Below are 14,208 nucleotides of genomic sequence, written 5' to 3'. Positions count from 1 at the left end.
ACATCTCTTTAGAGATTTGTTCCTTTCCTACCTTTTTCTGACATCATCCTCCCCTTAAAAAAAAAAAAAAAAAAAAAAAAAAAAAAAAAAAAAAAAAAAAGCAAGCTCTGATGGGGAACAGTTAAAAGTAGGCTAGTCCAGTCCCCCGTATTATATTGTCCTGTGCCAATGAAGCATGTTTAGTATCAGCCCCCAGACAGCTTTGGAGAATGCAGAGAAAAGGTTGTCTAAACTTTCCTAACTGATCTTCAGCATTTTTGCTTTGGATTGTGTAATTTTTAAAGGAAAGGTTTCCATCGGGGTGAAGAGGATAGGGAGAATGGTAGAAATCATGGGGAAATGATTGTATTTATTAGGTGTCTTTCTGCGGCTGTCCCCATGGAGACAATTTGTGATGGCAAAGAATGCAAGGAGGGGAGGCTGATGCCTGATTGGGATGCTTTGTATTTGGCAAAGTGGCTTCTGATTGGCCTGGGAGGGCCCCGAACTCGCTGGAGTCGATATTCATTCAGCTTGCTCAAGTGCTTGCTAAACTACATCCAAACAGTGGCGGGCCCAGGCCGCCTCCGCCGAGGTTGGCGGTGTGTAACCTGCCTAACGAGATTAGCGGGGAAGGGGCTCGCTCTCCTCCGCAGCGACGCAGCCGCCAGCACCGGTGAGAAAAGCTGCCGGGTGAGTGTCCGTGCTTGCTCACAGGGCGGCCACCCCGGCTTCTGTCCACCTCAGCGCTGTCTAACAAGATTAGGCGCGGAGCTGGCCGGCACTCGTGAGCCGCTCCCCGTGCCGGTGTGTGCTGGGGCGCAGTGCGGGGCGGTGGGCGGCGGGCACGCGTCCGCTCCGACAGCAGTTTTCCTGCCTGGAGGAGAGAGCTGACGAACAACTCGTTTGCGCGGCTGAGAAGTTTGGCATGTCCCCCAACCCTCCCTTCGTTTGCTTAATGCTATTTGAACCAAAGCTTCTTGCTCAAAAGTCTGCCTGTCGTGTTTCTCAGGTTTGCCGAGGTTTGTCCGAAGAAGGATTATAAACTTTTCATGGGAAACTCTGCGCGGTGCATTCACTGAGATGGCATCGGACAGCGAGGTGAAAACTCTGCTGAACTTCGTTAACCTGGCTTCGAGCGACATCAAAGCGGCTCTGGATAAATCAGCTCCTTGTCGCCGGTCAGTTGACCACAGAAAGTATTTGCAGAAGCAGCTCAAGCGGTTTTCTCAGAAGTACTCGCGGATCCCACGGTGTCACCCCAGCAAAGCCCCTGAGTGCGGGTGGCGCCGGGGGGCAGAGGAGCGGGCCCGCGGCCCCCAGCCCGAGGCACCTGACCCCAGCCCCCACGGCGGGGCTGCCGCTGAGAAGGTGGTGCGGACAGCCGAGGCAGAGGAGAGCCTCAGCGGGGAGATGGGTCTGCAGGAACAAAAACCCGAGGCTGCCCGACCGGACCAGGTGCCCATGAGGAAGCGCCAGCTGCCCGCGTCCTTCTGGGAAGAGCCACGGCCGGCGCGGAGCCTGACGGCCGGAGCCTTTCCTGCCAGCCCCGAGGGGCTCCAAGCACCCAGAGACCCTCCTCCCTATGAGGGGAAGAAAAACAAAAGGAGCCCAGACGCTGCTGGCCCGGAGAGCCCCCCTGACACTGTGCCACATGCCGGGGAGAAGGACCCCGCCGGGGCCCTCTCGGGCCGAGTGGGTGCTTGGACCTGCTGCCCCTTCCCCTGCCCCGGGCCGGGCGTGTACCAGCCCCCGGGCGCGCTGCCCCCGTCGCCCTTCCCGGGGCTGGGGCCGTGGAGAAAGAGTGCGGCCACGCTGCCGGCGGAGGTGCGGCACTTCTGCAAGGAGGCCGATGGCCCCGGGCAGAAACTCTACAGGCCCATGGTTCTGAAACCCATCCCCACCAAGCCCGCCATCCCTCCACCCATCTTCAATGTTTTTGGCTATCTTTAGCGGGGCGGGTGTGCGAGTCATGCCGATCACGACAGCTCCCGAGGGCGATTTGAAACGCCCGGTCAGGCTTCGGGCATGAGCTGCTGGCAGCGCGGAGCGCAGGCCAAGGAGGCCGGCGATCACACCCTCTGCCCGTGGGCGGGCTGGAGGGAACTAGTAACTGCGGGGAAGGTGCTTGGGCTGCGCCCTCCTCTCCCTACACGGGGGAAACTCGGGAATAAACCTTGCGGAGCCGGTGGCATGCAGCATGAGGAACGCCAGGTCTCTTTCGTGGATGGGCATTGTCCGAGCCGCGGCGAGCGGGGCTGCGGGCCGTTCATAGCTGCACTTGTAACACCTAGGAGGCCTCCAACACATGGGAACATCCTTTTGGGGCTGCCCTGCGGCGGCAGCGGTGAAACGGAATGAATTAAATGCATTCAAAGAGTTTTTGTACTTTAAAGTAATTCCAGGGAATTCAAGATATTCAGGTCATTTCGTTTTGCATGCAAGAGATGGGAAGGATGGTACTTTTTTATATAGAAACCACTTGTGATTGATTTAAGCTCTTGTTGTATGTAAATACTGAGAGAATTAAAAGAAAAAAAAAAAAAAAAAAGGGAAGAAATAAGGTAATTTTATTTTGATGATGCTGCAAATACAGTCTATTTCGTTTTGCCCCACTGGGTAGACACGGGTTTGATTTGCAACTGGTGGGGAGATATGAGGGCTGAAATACCTGCCTATTCAGATTGATACAAATCAGAAGTAATTCTTCTGGGACAAGGATATTAGCTAGTGCTAAGCTGGTGCAAATGGAAGTGGGGTGAATTTCCACATCAGGAATTGCCCCGCATCAAAAGAGTAAGTGAGGAACTGTATTAGTTTAATCCAAAACTGTTAGGTGTGACAGAAGAAGAAAGAATAGGCTGCCTTGGTTTCTCGTTGAGAGACATCTTTTATTTTGCCTGATTTAAAGATGTGATCACAAGACCCAATTGTAAGTGTTTTGCCTAGTATTTTCCTAATTTTTTTAACAAATTGGCATTGGAGAGTTTATTAGGAAGTGTTTTTAAGTTAGGTTTCTCTAAACCCCTGGAGAAAGTGGTACTAAGACACAGAATGTGAGATATGAGAGGTTAAATACTGCAGGCTTATGTATCTGTTTGGTTATACTGGAGTAAATCACTCAAGTCAAGAGAAATATATTTTGGGAAGAAAAGGAGCTGAAGAATGGACATCTGTGACCACCCAGGGCCTGAACCTGCTGTTGCTGAAGCTAATGGGAACTTCTCCCAGGACTCAGTAAAAAGTGGCTTTGATTGGTTTGGTCTCTGACTAGCATAGCTCTCTGTGACTCCTGGTATTTCTACAAAGGAAAAACCAGAAAACACTTCATTTGAGTTCATTGCAGTAATTTTAAAAAATATCATCTAAAGCAATTGTAGAGTATAATTTTGTGTCTTCTGATGGCCTTGATATTGTAAAACCAGGCTGCAACTTATATTAGGGTACGAACTACCACTGGGATGAGCTCAGCTGGTTAGAGCCTGGTGCTGATAATGCCAGGGTTGTGGATTTGATCCCTGTATGGGCCATTCACTTAAGAGTTGGATTTGATGATCCTTGTAGGTCCCTTCCAACTTAAAGTATTCTGTGATTCTACTCCCAGACTAAAAGTGGTTTACTCTTTCCCCAAATGACGCATATCCTACCAATGTTCACTTTTATGGAAACAAGGTCTGTAATGTGTTTGTAGTGCAGGCAAACAGTAGAAATAGACTATACCTGTGGGAGAGAGAGCAGGAAATGTCTTTGGTAGCTCATACCTGTAGCTGCATGCAAGGTATGAGGTGCTAAAGAGGTAATGTAGGGGTTAAAGGCATCAGGTTAGCTCTTGATCCAGAAGTGAAGATAGGAACATACTTAGATGCCTTTCCCTTTTTTGGAAAAAATTCCATGAGGAAACCCTGTCCCTTTCCAGAAGGAGAGTAACAGAAACCAGAGCCATTGAAGTTAAAGGTAGGAGAACAAGGGCTTTTAATTTACAGACCTTTAGGCAGGGATTTTTTTTACATGAAAATGGGGGGCTTTTCTCACATCAATAGCTCTGTGTCATGTAATCCAGATGCAGCCAGATGCTGAACTCGGTTTCAGTACTATCAATGTGGAGCAGCCTCCTTGGTATTGGTCTTGATTTCCATCTGGGTGGCCAGATCAGGTCATGGAATGAACTACTGGTATTGCAGTCGTTGCTGTGCTCAAGTGTTCCTCCTTGAGTTCATTAGGGAAATTTCAAAGTGCTGTGGATCACACCAGAATAAGGATTTCTATAAAAATTAAAATACTTGGCAAAGTGGATAGCCTCTGTATAAATTTTATTTCTGAAGAAATCCAGAGGAAGAAGAGAGTTAAAACCAAGTTTCTATCTTTTGAATACGAAACTCCTAGTTTTCTTTTTTCCTTCTTTTAAACTATTTTTCATTTGAATGTATACTGCTGCACATTTTCCATGTAGTAGAATAGTGTGTTTTAAAGTTATGATGAAGGATTGAAAAAAAGACCATTCTAAATGACCTCTGACTCAAATATTTATGCTCCTACACTCAGATTTAAACTAATGTTACCTTTTCAAAATGCTTTGTGACATGGAAATTCCCCCCCACCCCAGCCCAAGGCAGGCAGTGGCCCTTGCTGGGGCTTTGAACTGGGGCAGCAGTGAAGTAAAACACAAATGAACAGAAGACAATTGTTAAGTATATTCAAAATCCCTGAATGGGGATGTGTGAGACTTTCCAAAAGGTTTGCAAATAATAGCAACTCTGCCTCCTCTCTAGCAATACTTATTGTTCTCTGATCCCTGAGGTTAACAATGGAATTATTAATTGTTCAAGCTTGGATATATTCAGCATTTTCCTGGATATTTTTGTGTTTGGCTGGTCAATGGTTGATGTTGCTATTCAGGACAGCTGATAGTCCTTAAGAATCTGCTTGTTTATTCATACTTTGTTTGAAAGATGGAAACATAACATTTGAGAGCTGCTATTTACTAGAACAGTGTAGATTTAAATTTTTAAAAACACAATAGCTTTTATAAATAATGGGGAGGGGGAGGTAAATGAAAACACTTTCATACAAAATGAAATAAAAAAAATCAAAAGTGCACAAGAACATCAAGTGAATTGCACATGTTGCAGTAAAAAAAAGTACAGTAACCTGTTAAAGAAATATTCCTAGAACATTTCACATAAAGTCATTGTCTCTGGAGGAATCTAACTATCACACTCAGTGAAACAAGCCACTTTACCTTGCACTAGAATTACTGATCTGCTTACAAGCTTGGCTTGCCTGGGTTTTGGAGTATTTTTCTTTTCACAGTAACTTGTATATAGATGCATTAAAGGCACACTGAATTTGTGCAGATTCAGTATTGTGCACAAAATAGTATGTCAGTGACTGGAGTGGAGAGGTAGTAAATAGTTCACTGGCAGAACTGATATAGTGATTTCTTGCTCCCCATTCTTTTCTATCCACCCAATATTTTTCTAACCTGAACCAATTCCCTGTTCACACTGCAGGAGACAAGCAAATAGATCCTAAACTGGTAGTAAAGAAAATTACTGGATGAAACTTCACCAGTGGAGGAATCTCACCTAAATTTCCAAAGCTTTACAAGAAGATCAGTGTTCAGTGTGAATTGAAACTCAGTTGGTTTTTCAATTTTTGCATTTATAAAGGGGACAGCAATGGACAGTGTAAGCAATCCTTTTTCTACTCACATCCTGTCACACGAGTGATGAACACATTTCACACAAAGTCATCACAGTCTGTGTGCCCAGACAGATTGTATTACTTATATTTGTGCAACACACTTTAGTCCTGTGTTAAGGTATAAAACTCCACACAAATAAAACTTAGTGCAATGTATTTTCCCTACTTAGATTTCTATCATGGAAGCTATGCAGACAAACAAAACCAGATCTGTAAGGTCTCTGGTGGGGACTCCAAGCAGAGCATGGTGCACAGCTCCTCTGTCACCTAAGGTAAGGAGTGTGCTTCTAGCATAAGATCTTCAAAGATGTAGTTCCAAATTTAGTTTCTTCCATTCTTTCATAGGTGCCTAGTGGGGAATAAAGCACTCATCAAAGCAGTTCAGCCAGTCACACCTGTGAAGTGATCTGTAGTCACTGCCAATAACTGTTCATGGTCTCCTTGGCCTCCCCAGCTGTGAGGGAATGCGACTTGTTAAAAACGTCAATAAAAGAATTTCACGGACAATTATAGTGGTTCAGCAGATAGATGGTGACTTGTTAAGCTGCCATAAATCAGTTGTGGATCTGAGCTGTAAATAGGTGACCTAATTTTCAAAGAAGCTGAGATAATAACTTTCATCAGTGTCAAAGGAAGCTAATAGATACTTCAGACTTCCAAAGTCAGAAAATTCAGAGCTAAATTCTGAGATATTTATTCTGCCTCAGTAATATCTGATACTGAATATGATTCCTTTGGTTTAAGTGGAACAACACCTGCAAGCAACTTGGCATTGTTTAGGCACCTGAATAAGGATTTGGAAACCTAATTTTGGGTATTCACTCCATAAATTTTGCAGTTTGAATTCAATAATTTTGAAATGATTTCTCTTACTTTCAATCATGGTATTGTTACAGCCACGGAGGTTCAAGGAGGTTGGAGAGGGTTTTGGAGAGACAAGATCTTCTGGGAGAGGAAGAGAATAAGTTGGTTCAGCAGTGTTGCCTCTCTCCTTCACATCACTCTCTGTTCCTACTCCTCTAGGGCTTTGTTCTTTTCTGACACTAGCTTCATGAAAGCATAAACCTACTGTTTACAGTGCAGCCACTTCTAATTTACACACACACACACACGCCCAAAAAAAAAAAAAAAAAAAAAAAACAAACAAGAGCTTAGGGGCTTAGGGTTCCTTTCAAATCTCCAGTCTAGGAAATTCTCTCAAGCAAAATTTCACTTACTTCCTATTGCAAATATAATACAAAATGAACTGTATTCACTATGTGCAAATATAATTCTTCCTCCTCCTTAAATAAAACTTTCCTTGACTTTTAAAAGGTTCAGCATTTCTGGATTTTAGTCTATTAAAGAGTTCTGAGATTTGAATGTTCAGAAGTCAAGTACTCAATAAGGAAGGTATAGAAAATGAAGTAAAAATGTTAGCAAGGTGGTGTCAAAATATCAGAGAATTAACAACCAACACACTTAGCAGAAATCCAAACAATAGAATAGAAACTACAATATAAATCTCAGTCAGTGAAGGTAATGTGATTGTTTTCCCAAATACATTGATTCTTGATAAGTTCTGAGCTGTGACCATGGCAAGGATGCTACACTCCACCGCAGCTTCCTGACACTTTTGTGTTCCTCACTGATATTTGTTTCAGCACTACTCATTTGTCAGTGTTGGCTTTCATTTCTTCTTCTTTGCAGACTAAGGTCTGAGGTGAATTGTGTGTGTTTTCTCTTGAAGAACTTAACAGCAGTCTCCAATGTTAGCTGTCTCCTCCATTTCCTTCTCACTCACGCTTCAAAAGCACATTTCTCTTAGACTAGTCATGTGAGGGTGCTTGACCAAGCCAGCAGCAACTCCTCCCCAGTGTGCACCTGTGCCACGGTGGTGACGCCGGGTGCCACGCCGGGAAGCTGCTGCATATCCAGCGTGCTTGGGGTCACTGTGAGTAATCGTGCTGTAAGTACCGGATCAGTCTGTCTGGCAGAGGCAGTGTGTCAAGGAGTTTAATGCGGTTTCTTCCAACCAGGCTCCGAACCTTGATGCGGCAAAGATGGGAAAGAGGTCGTGGAGGTTCTGAAAGACAGGCGGGTCAGAAACATGAGCAGAACAGGTTTTAACTTGAGGGACTTGAGCTCAGCTTGGGCAGGACAGTGTCAAGAGGAAAATGGGAGAAGAAAGAATGAGAAAAGGGTTTTTTTTCTGTAATGAAGGGATAATGTGTCTGGGATTGGTGGCAGATCATCTATTCTGAGGCATGACATAGGGAAGGATGTAGAGCTGGAGGATGGGGTGCTGTACCCATCTCAGCCATAGCAATGGGCTTTCTAGGAGGATTTGAACAAGCCACTTCAAAATGTTCAGCCCTCCCACTGAAAATAAATACAATAGGTACCAAATCCAGCTTGGTGCCAGAAAACGGATTCTGATAATACCTATGAAAGACTTTTTCCTGAGGGAAAGGATATTAGGAGAGTGGAATATTAATAAAGGCTTTAAAGGCCGCTGATGCCTGCTAGGCTGCTGTGGAGATAGCTCCGCTGCCCACCCATCTTGATCTGACTGAACCCCAGCTACATCCAAATGGACCTTTCTGCACTGCTGTGCTCATTCCCAGTGGGTCAGATCGATGTCTGGTGTGCATTTCACACCACAGGGCCAGTGACACCCCAGAAATTTCTGACTCTAATACCTCGTCAGTCACAGCAGGGAAGTCCTTTCAAGTTTATGGGATGACTACTAAGGAGATGGTGACTGAGGTTTTGAATCCAACAGTGGGACTATTTGTGCCAGATTCTTTTCTGGGAAACCATACCTGCTTTTTCTTTAATGACAGCCCAGTCCTCATAGCTGTCAATATGCTCCTTGAGCCGGGAACAGAGCTGCACATTACCCACATAATCCAGAAGAACATCGATGATCGGCCCAGCCCAACGACTTATCTCTGGAGTAGACACCATTTCACAAAACTTCAAGGAAAAAGATTGGCTACCATCAGTGGGACATAAATGCACTTGTGGAAACAGCAATTGCAATAGCCCTGACAGCTTTGATGGTACCCCCCTTCTACCAGCTGTGAAGGTAATGACCATTTTCCCTTCAGAAAACTTCAACTAAAGCCTGTTCTTTTCCAGCTGAGGGTAGAACCTCCACTTTGCAATCACAGGATGACAAATCCCTGGTAAAGTCCTAGCTCTGGAGCATGGAATAATGCTGAATTGTTTACAAGTCATAAGATCCTACTTCCACAGAAGTGCAAGGGCAGAGGAACTTTGCCCCAAGCTAGTCAGGAGCTGCAGAAAGGTCCATGCAGTCTAGGGCCCTGTGACCCAGCATGCTGGGTCCTTTCCCTTCTTGTGTGGGGCTCTGTGGGGCAAAAAGGAATCTTAGGGAAAAGGGGAAATTCAGAAAAGTGCAGCACCTCCTGCTTCTTGTGAATCTGCTAGTATCTGCAGCTTTGGAGGACCAAAGATCTTACTAGAAACAAGTCTGGAGAAATCTCTGCACAGATGAATGCCAGACCATTATATTCGTGTGAACTATCCTTGCTCAGTTCAGGATCATGCAAATTTTCCATTGTCCCCAGTGTAAGCTGCAAAGTACCCACATCCATTGCATGGAGGGCTTCTTATGGACATACTAAAGAACAGACTTTAAGCAGTCTCATTTTAAAAAAAAAAAAAAAAAAAAAAATCTGCCCACTTTAATCTAAATATGTATATTATACCAGTCAGTTTCATCTGTCTCTCTTAGGGTTCTGCATACGATGAAGATATCTGTGGACTTATACTGCATACAAGCAGTCAGGAGGTTTAACATGAATTGAATCATGCTGTGTGAATAAGTAGCAAGGCACATGGCTGAACCCTATTCAATGATGGTGGCTGAAGCACCGTCCATCAACTTAGGTGCTCAGACTGTCTGCAAACACCTTCTAAGCCCACACCAAACAGGAAAGAAATACACCAGCTTAAAGCTCTCTCTCTTTAAATTCCTGTAACTAGATCAAATTTGATAATTCATGCACGAGTTTTAACTCAAAATCATTAAACTCTTGTGCGGATACTCATATTCAGAAGTAAAATTATATTAGTTCACCAAGTAAAATAGAGCTGTGGAACATAAGGTTATTTTGTTGAAGGTGACAGCATCCACAGAGGTGTCTACTACTCTTCTGATTCTTATTTTTCACTGAACATCACCATGTAATGTTTTTCAGGACAACTGGAGACAGTGATGTCAGAAGGATCACGGTGGATAACCCCCAGTTTCCCACCTGGGCTTATAGGAAGTGCAGTTTTGTATAACTGGCTGTCACTCTCCAGTGTGTGTCACTGCCATGCAGTTACCCGTGGGAGGCACAGACTGGGCACTGCACTACCACCTCCTTGCAGTGACTGCTTTATTAGAGTGAAATGAAGATGTGTATGGCATGAAACACTGGATCTTACTTGGCCTCTTCTCCATCAGAGACCTTGTCTGCCTTTTTCTCCCTTCCCTGTTCAAAACTTGGCTTACAAAAACATCTTCTGGAATAAACACGTGTCAAAAGACATTGCGGGAAAACAAGAATAGCAAAACAAAGAAAAATAATGCAAAACTGCAACACCAGGCAGTGGGATTGACTCAGGGACAAAGTGGCTCTGAGCCTGCCATCTCGGCAGAAACCCGAATGCCCTCTCGTGGCAGTACAGTACTGCTGTCCATCCCACCTTCCCGGGATCAACAGAGGTTCTGGAAATGTGGAGGGAGTCAGCAACCATTTTTCCGCGTCCACTTTCTCCAGGACACATTAATTTAGTAGCATCAGTGATGATTTATATTTGTGCATTTTCCAAATCCAGTTACAGTAGTTCACAGTCTTTATAAAGACAAATAATTCAGATTTATTAACCTTATGTAATCTTACAGAAGAAAATAGAAAAAGAACATCTTTTGTGTGGAGAAGGTTGTAGTTTCATAAGATCCTCTGTATGTCAGAATATAAACCATATCATAACTAAATATCATAAAGCTACCACACAAGCCTCACTTTTATTAACCAAAATCCTAGCAATAAAAGCAAATTAAAAACAGTATTACAGGGAAGGAATTACTTTTTGTGCATCTGTCCTCATTGCTTTCTCTCTGGGTAGAGATAAAATTTTATACAGTTTTTGCTGTCTTTGCCTTCATGTGATGTGACTCTTTGTGAGTGATGTAATATTTTCTCTAGGCAATAGTTCCAGAAGAAACTGATTTTGAGTGGCTGGGATACCACACAGGGCTACAGACAAACCCTCTCTACTTGTCAGAATCCCATATCTCTGTTCACTCAATGTGCTACCATATCACAAATCAAGAAGTAGAGATGATATATTTTATAAATTTTCTTTGACCAAAAATATGGTATCCTGGAGGAATTTTATTGTGACAAAGACCCTTGAGGGTAAAGCCCTGTTTAGAATAAGAGATTATTGTGACGGTCTACTAAAATTCTCTCTATAAGATTTTCTCTTTGGTTGTTTTTTTTCCACCAGATATGTTACTGGAGAGTAAAGTCTTTTGGAAGACAGGACTGATATAAAGATTGAGATTTCCTAGGATATTTTAATGTTTTCCTTTATTCTTTCCACCACCAAAGAACATATATTGGTAACCATACCTTTGGGATTCTTCTAAATCCCTCAAAGCTGCACTTAAACTAGATAGAAGCTGATTGATTTTCCTCCTGATTCTTTGTAAAATAGAAAAACTGCCATGTAGATATTTCATTTTTGTGTAGCATGTTAAAAGACATGAAAGAAGCAAATTTTGAATGGAGCATTAGGTTTTGAGATACATTGAAAGGAGAGAACATACAGAAATCAGAAAAAGAATATAATCTGGAAATCAGAAAAAGAATATAATCTGAGGTAGTGCAAAGTCATTTAAGGGATTGAGAGTCCCATTCCAGCCCAATGAAAGCTGAGCCCAGCCACATTTTAGAAAGGACTGCAAAGATACATGTATAAAATGTAGATATCCAAAGCCTATAAGTGGCTTTGAAAATATGAAATCATGGACCTAAATCTCCTAATCTCTTGTGAAAACATCAAATATAACTCAGTCACATAAGTAATGTATGCTCTCTCTCCATGACTGCTTATTCAGTGGACTCAGAAATTGCAGTTTCACTAGTTTACCCTCACAGAGTGAAGCGCTGGACTGTTTTCAGGTAGCTGGTAGCTAACATTCTGTATCAGACAAAACAAATCCTACAGGGCGAGTTAAAAAAGAAAGTTTCTATCGCCCATATGCTATCATCCATGTGTTTGTCAGGAAAAATATGCCTCATTCCCAGCACCTCAGGTCCAGAGGAAAAGAGCATTGTAGAACTGTTGGTAAGACTGTCAAGATGCCTACAATTCATTGTAAATTCAAGCTATGGCCACAGTGGCTGTTGCCTACCTTCCTGCAATCATTGGACACAAACTTGGAAATTTTTTTTCTGTAAATGAGGTGGGATAGTGGCATTTTGTCTCACAAAGAAGCTGGAAGAAAAAATACACTAAAATTGTCAAAACCCACTGGTAGATGTCCTCAGAAGTCCTGTAGGTAGAGTAGGCAGTGCTTACCTGTACTACAGTTGGCTCCCTGGTCACCTGAGGATCATTAAGTCTTTCCCGCCTGTAATTTAATGCAGGGTGTGGGCCATTTCCGTACTGACACTCAAAACAGGAACCTGCGTCACAGCCCAGATCCAGGAGATATTTCAGCACAGAAAGGTACTTCATTGAAAACATGATGGTAGCTGGAAATGTGGTGGGATGACTTGATATGTAGGCATCAATGTTTGCCCCATGGTCAAGAAGCAGTTTCATGGTCTTCAGGCAGCCATGGCGGATGGAGATGAGTAATGGGTTAATGAGGTCAACATTGGGGTTGGCTCCGGCTTGCAGCAGCAGCTCTGTGGCGTAGATATTGTTGTTAAAAACAGCAAAATAGAGTGGGGTGGTGCGTCTGTCCTCATAAAGGCAGGACCGTTCCTCGGAGAGGGCAGTGTTGACCTCGTAGCCAGCATCTATCAGCTCTTCCAAGATATCGTCATTGTTGCGTTCAGCCGCTAAGTGCAAGGGGCTGATGCCACTACGCTTGACACGGGTGCGGCTGGTCACAGGGATCAACATGGAGACAATCCTGCCAGGAGGAGACTCAGTGAGCAGGAGTGAACTCTAGGGGATCTACAACCCCTAGCAAGTCATAGCTTTATGAATGTACCCATAAGGCAGAGACCGCTAACTCGGTCACAGGAGCCACACAGAGAAACCAGAGTGCAAATCTCAAACCTGTCATCAACTCCTTGTGCACATACCTTGCCAAAAAAGTGGGTTGAGTGACCTTCCCTTTCATGGAGGAACACATTGTCTTGAGATTATCACCCAGTTTCTGTAACGTAATGGCAACTACAGGGGCAGTTACAAGGAAGAGATGACATGCTGGCACTCACCCACCCTGTTGTAACTTCTCTTGGGGTCCACAGCCCAAATGGGAGTCGACCAGCCAGGGACTACCTGTTATTCTGCACCTTCATCATCATGCTGTGTAGGACTGCAGGAAACAGGACACAACCTGCAGCCTGAGGTGCCAGCAGAATGTATCTCCCCTTCACAGGGTTTGCTTTACTGCTGAGTGGAGAAGGGTGCCAACACAAAGTACTGGCAGGTCTTGTGGTTCACAGCCACAGTAATAGGCTTGACACCAGACAGGAGGTGAAACCCCATGCCTACAGGACTGAGCTAGGATAAACTAGAGATTTGGTTCCCAGGCCTTCCCGATTAGATTTTGCAATTCAGTTATTACCCTGTATTGATCCCTATCCTGTAGCTTTTGGCTATGGCAAATTCATGCGGCTATCGATGTCCATCCCAGATCACAGGGAGCCAAAAAGACAATTAGAAAAAGAGAAAAAGAAGTAAAAATAGGCTGGTTTCCATGTTTCAGCTGAGGGAGAAAAAATGTACAGCCAAGTCCTAAACCCTGGTAATGAGGGATTGCTATTGGAAAGCGTGACATGGCCTTAAACACAACATAAATCAAGCTGCTCTAATATGTAATATTAGTTTCAAATATATGATGAACAGGAGCCCTGCAGTCACAAATCCATGATCATTTTTATGTCTGCACAGGTGTCAGTGGAGCTGCATGACCAATCCTATGGGTTGAACCTTCATTTCCTGCTCATAAAGTTGGGTGATATAGCCAAGGCCCTAGGCTGATTCCGTAGATACAGACAAGTCACCTCAAGTGACTTTCAGAAAGAGCCTAGGGATCTAGCCTGAGTCTGCCGGCTGTGTCAGGAGGTGCCCACATTCCCTTTGTAGCATGTGTGCAGAGAGGGATATCTTAAATAGGAACTTGTGTGCACTGGGAAGCCAAGCACACCTTCTCTGCCTCTTTTCCTCCCTTGCAGACAACTCCACCTAGCAGTCAACAGCACTGGTGACACACAAACATGCAAAGCTCAGCTTCCTACCATGTAGTGAGTTTCCTTTGAAATGTTGCATATCTTCAGCTTG

At 44.1% G+C, this 14,208-nt stretch overlaps 2 protein-coding genes across 4 annotated transcripts in view; one reads left to right on the top strand and one right to left on the bottom strand.

Moving 5' to 3' along the window:
- Window positions 1-547: 547 nt before the first annotated feature.
- On the top strand, window positions 548-2,450 carry FAM181A (family with sequence similarity 181 member A). Its single transcript, XM_040068117.2, has 2 exons — window positions 548-672; window positions 992-2,450. The coding sequence occupies exon 2, from the start codon at window positions 1,063-1,065 to the stop codon at window positions 1,930-1,932; it is 870 nt and encodes a 289-aa protein (XP_039924051.1). The 5' UTR covers window positions 548-672; window positions 992-1,062; the 3' UTR covers window positions 1,933-2,450.
- A 1,477-nt stretch (window positions 2,451-3,927) lies between these two features.
- The window catches only part of ASB2 (ankyrin repeat and SOCS box containing 2), a 32,556-nt gene continuing 22,275 nt past the window's right edge, over window positions 3,928-14,208 (bottom strand). For all 3 annotated transcript variants that reach the window (XM_040068191.1, XM_040068192.1, XM_040068190.1), the window contains 3 exons: window positions 12,268-12,829; window positions 8,487-8,640; window positions 3,928-7,747 (listed from right to left, as the gene is read on the bottom strand). In XM_040068191.1, coding sequence (XP_039924125.1) covers window positions 7,611-7,747; window positions 8,487-8,640; window positions 12,268-12,829 — 853 coding nt within the window. In that variant the 3' untranslated portion in view covers window positions 3,928-7,610. The remainder of the gene's footprint in view (window positions 7,748-8,486; window positions 8,641-12,267; window positions 12,830-14,208) is intronic.

The sequence above is a fragment of the Hirundo rustica genome, chromosome 6 (genome assembly GCF_015227805.2).
Source record: "Hirundo rustica isolate bHirRus1 chromosome 6, bHirRus1.pri.v3, whole genome shotgun sequence".
NCBI classification, from domain to species: Eukaryota; Metazoa; Chordata; class Aves; order Passeriformes; family Hirundinidae; genus Hirundo; species Hirundo rustica.
Note: the sequence above shows the minus strand (reverse complement) of the source record. Positions and strands in the feature narration are given on the sequence as shown.

Excerpts from the sequence above, each read along its gene's own strand:
- FAM181A (XM_040068117.2), top strand. The coding sequence starts at position 1,063 with ATGGCATCGGACAGCGAGGTGAAAACTCTGCTGAACTTCGTTAACCTG.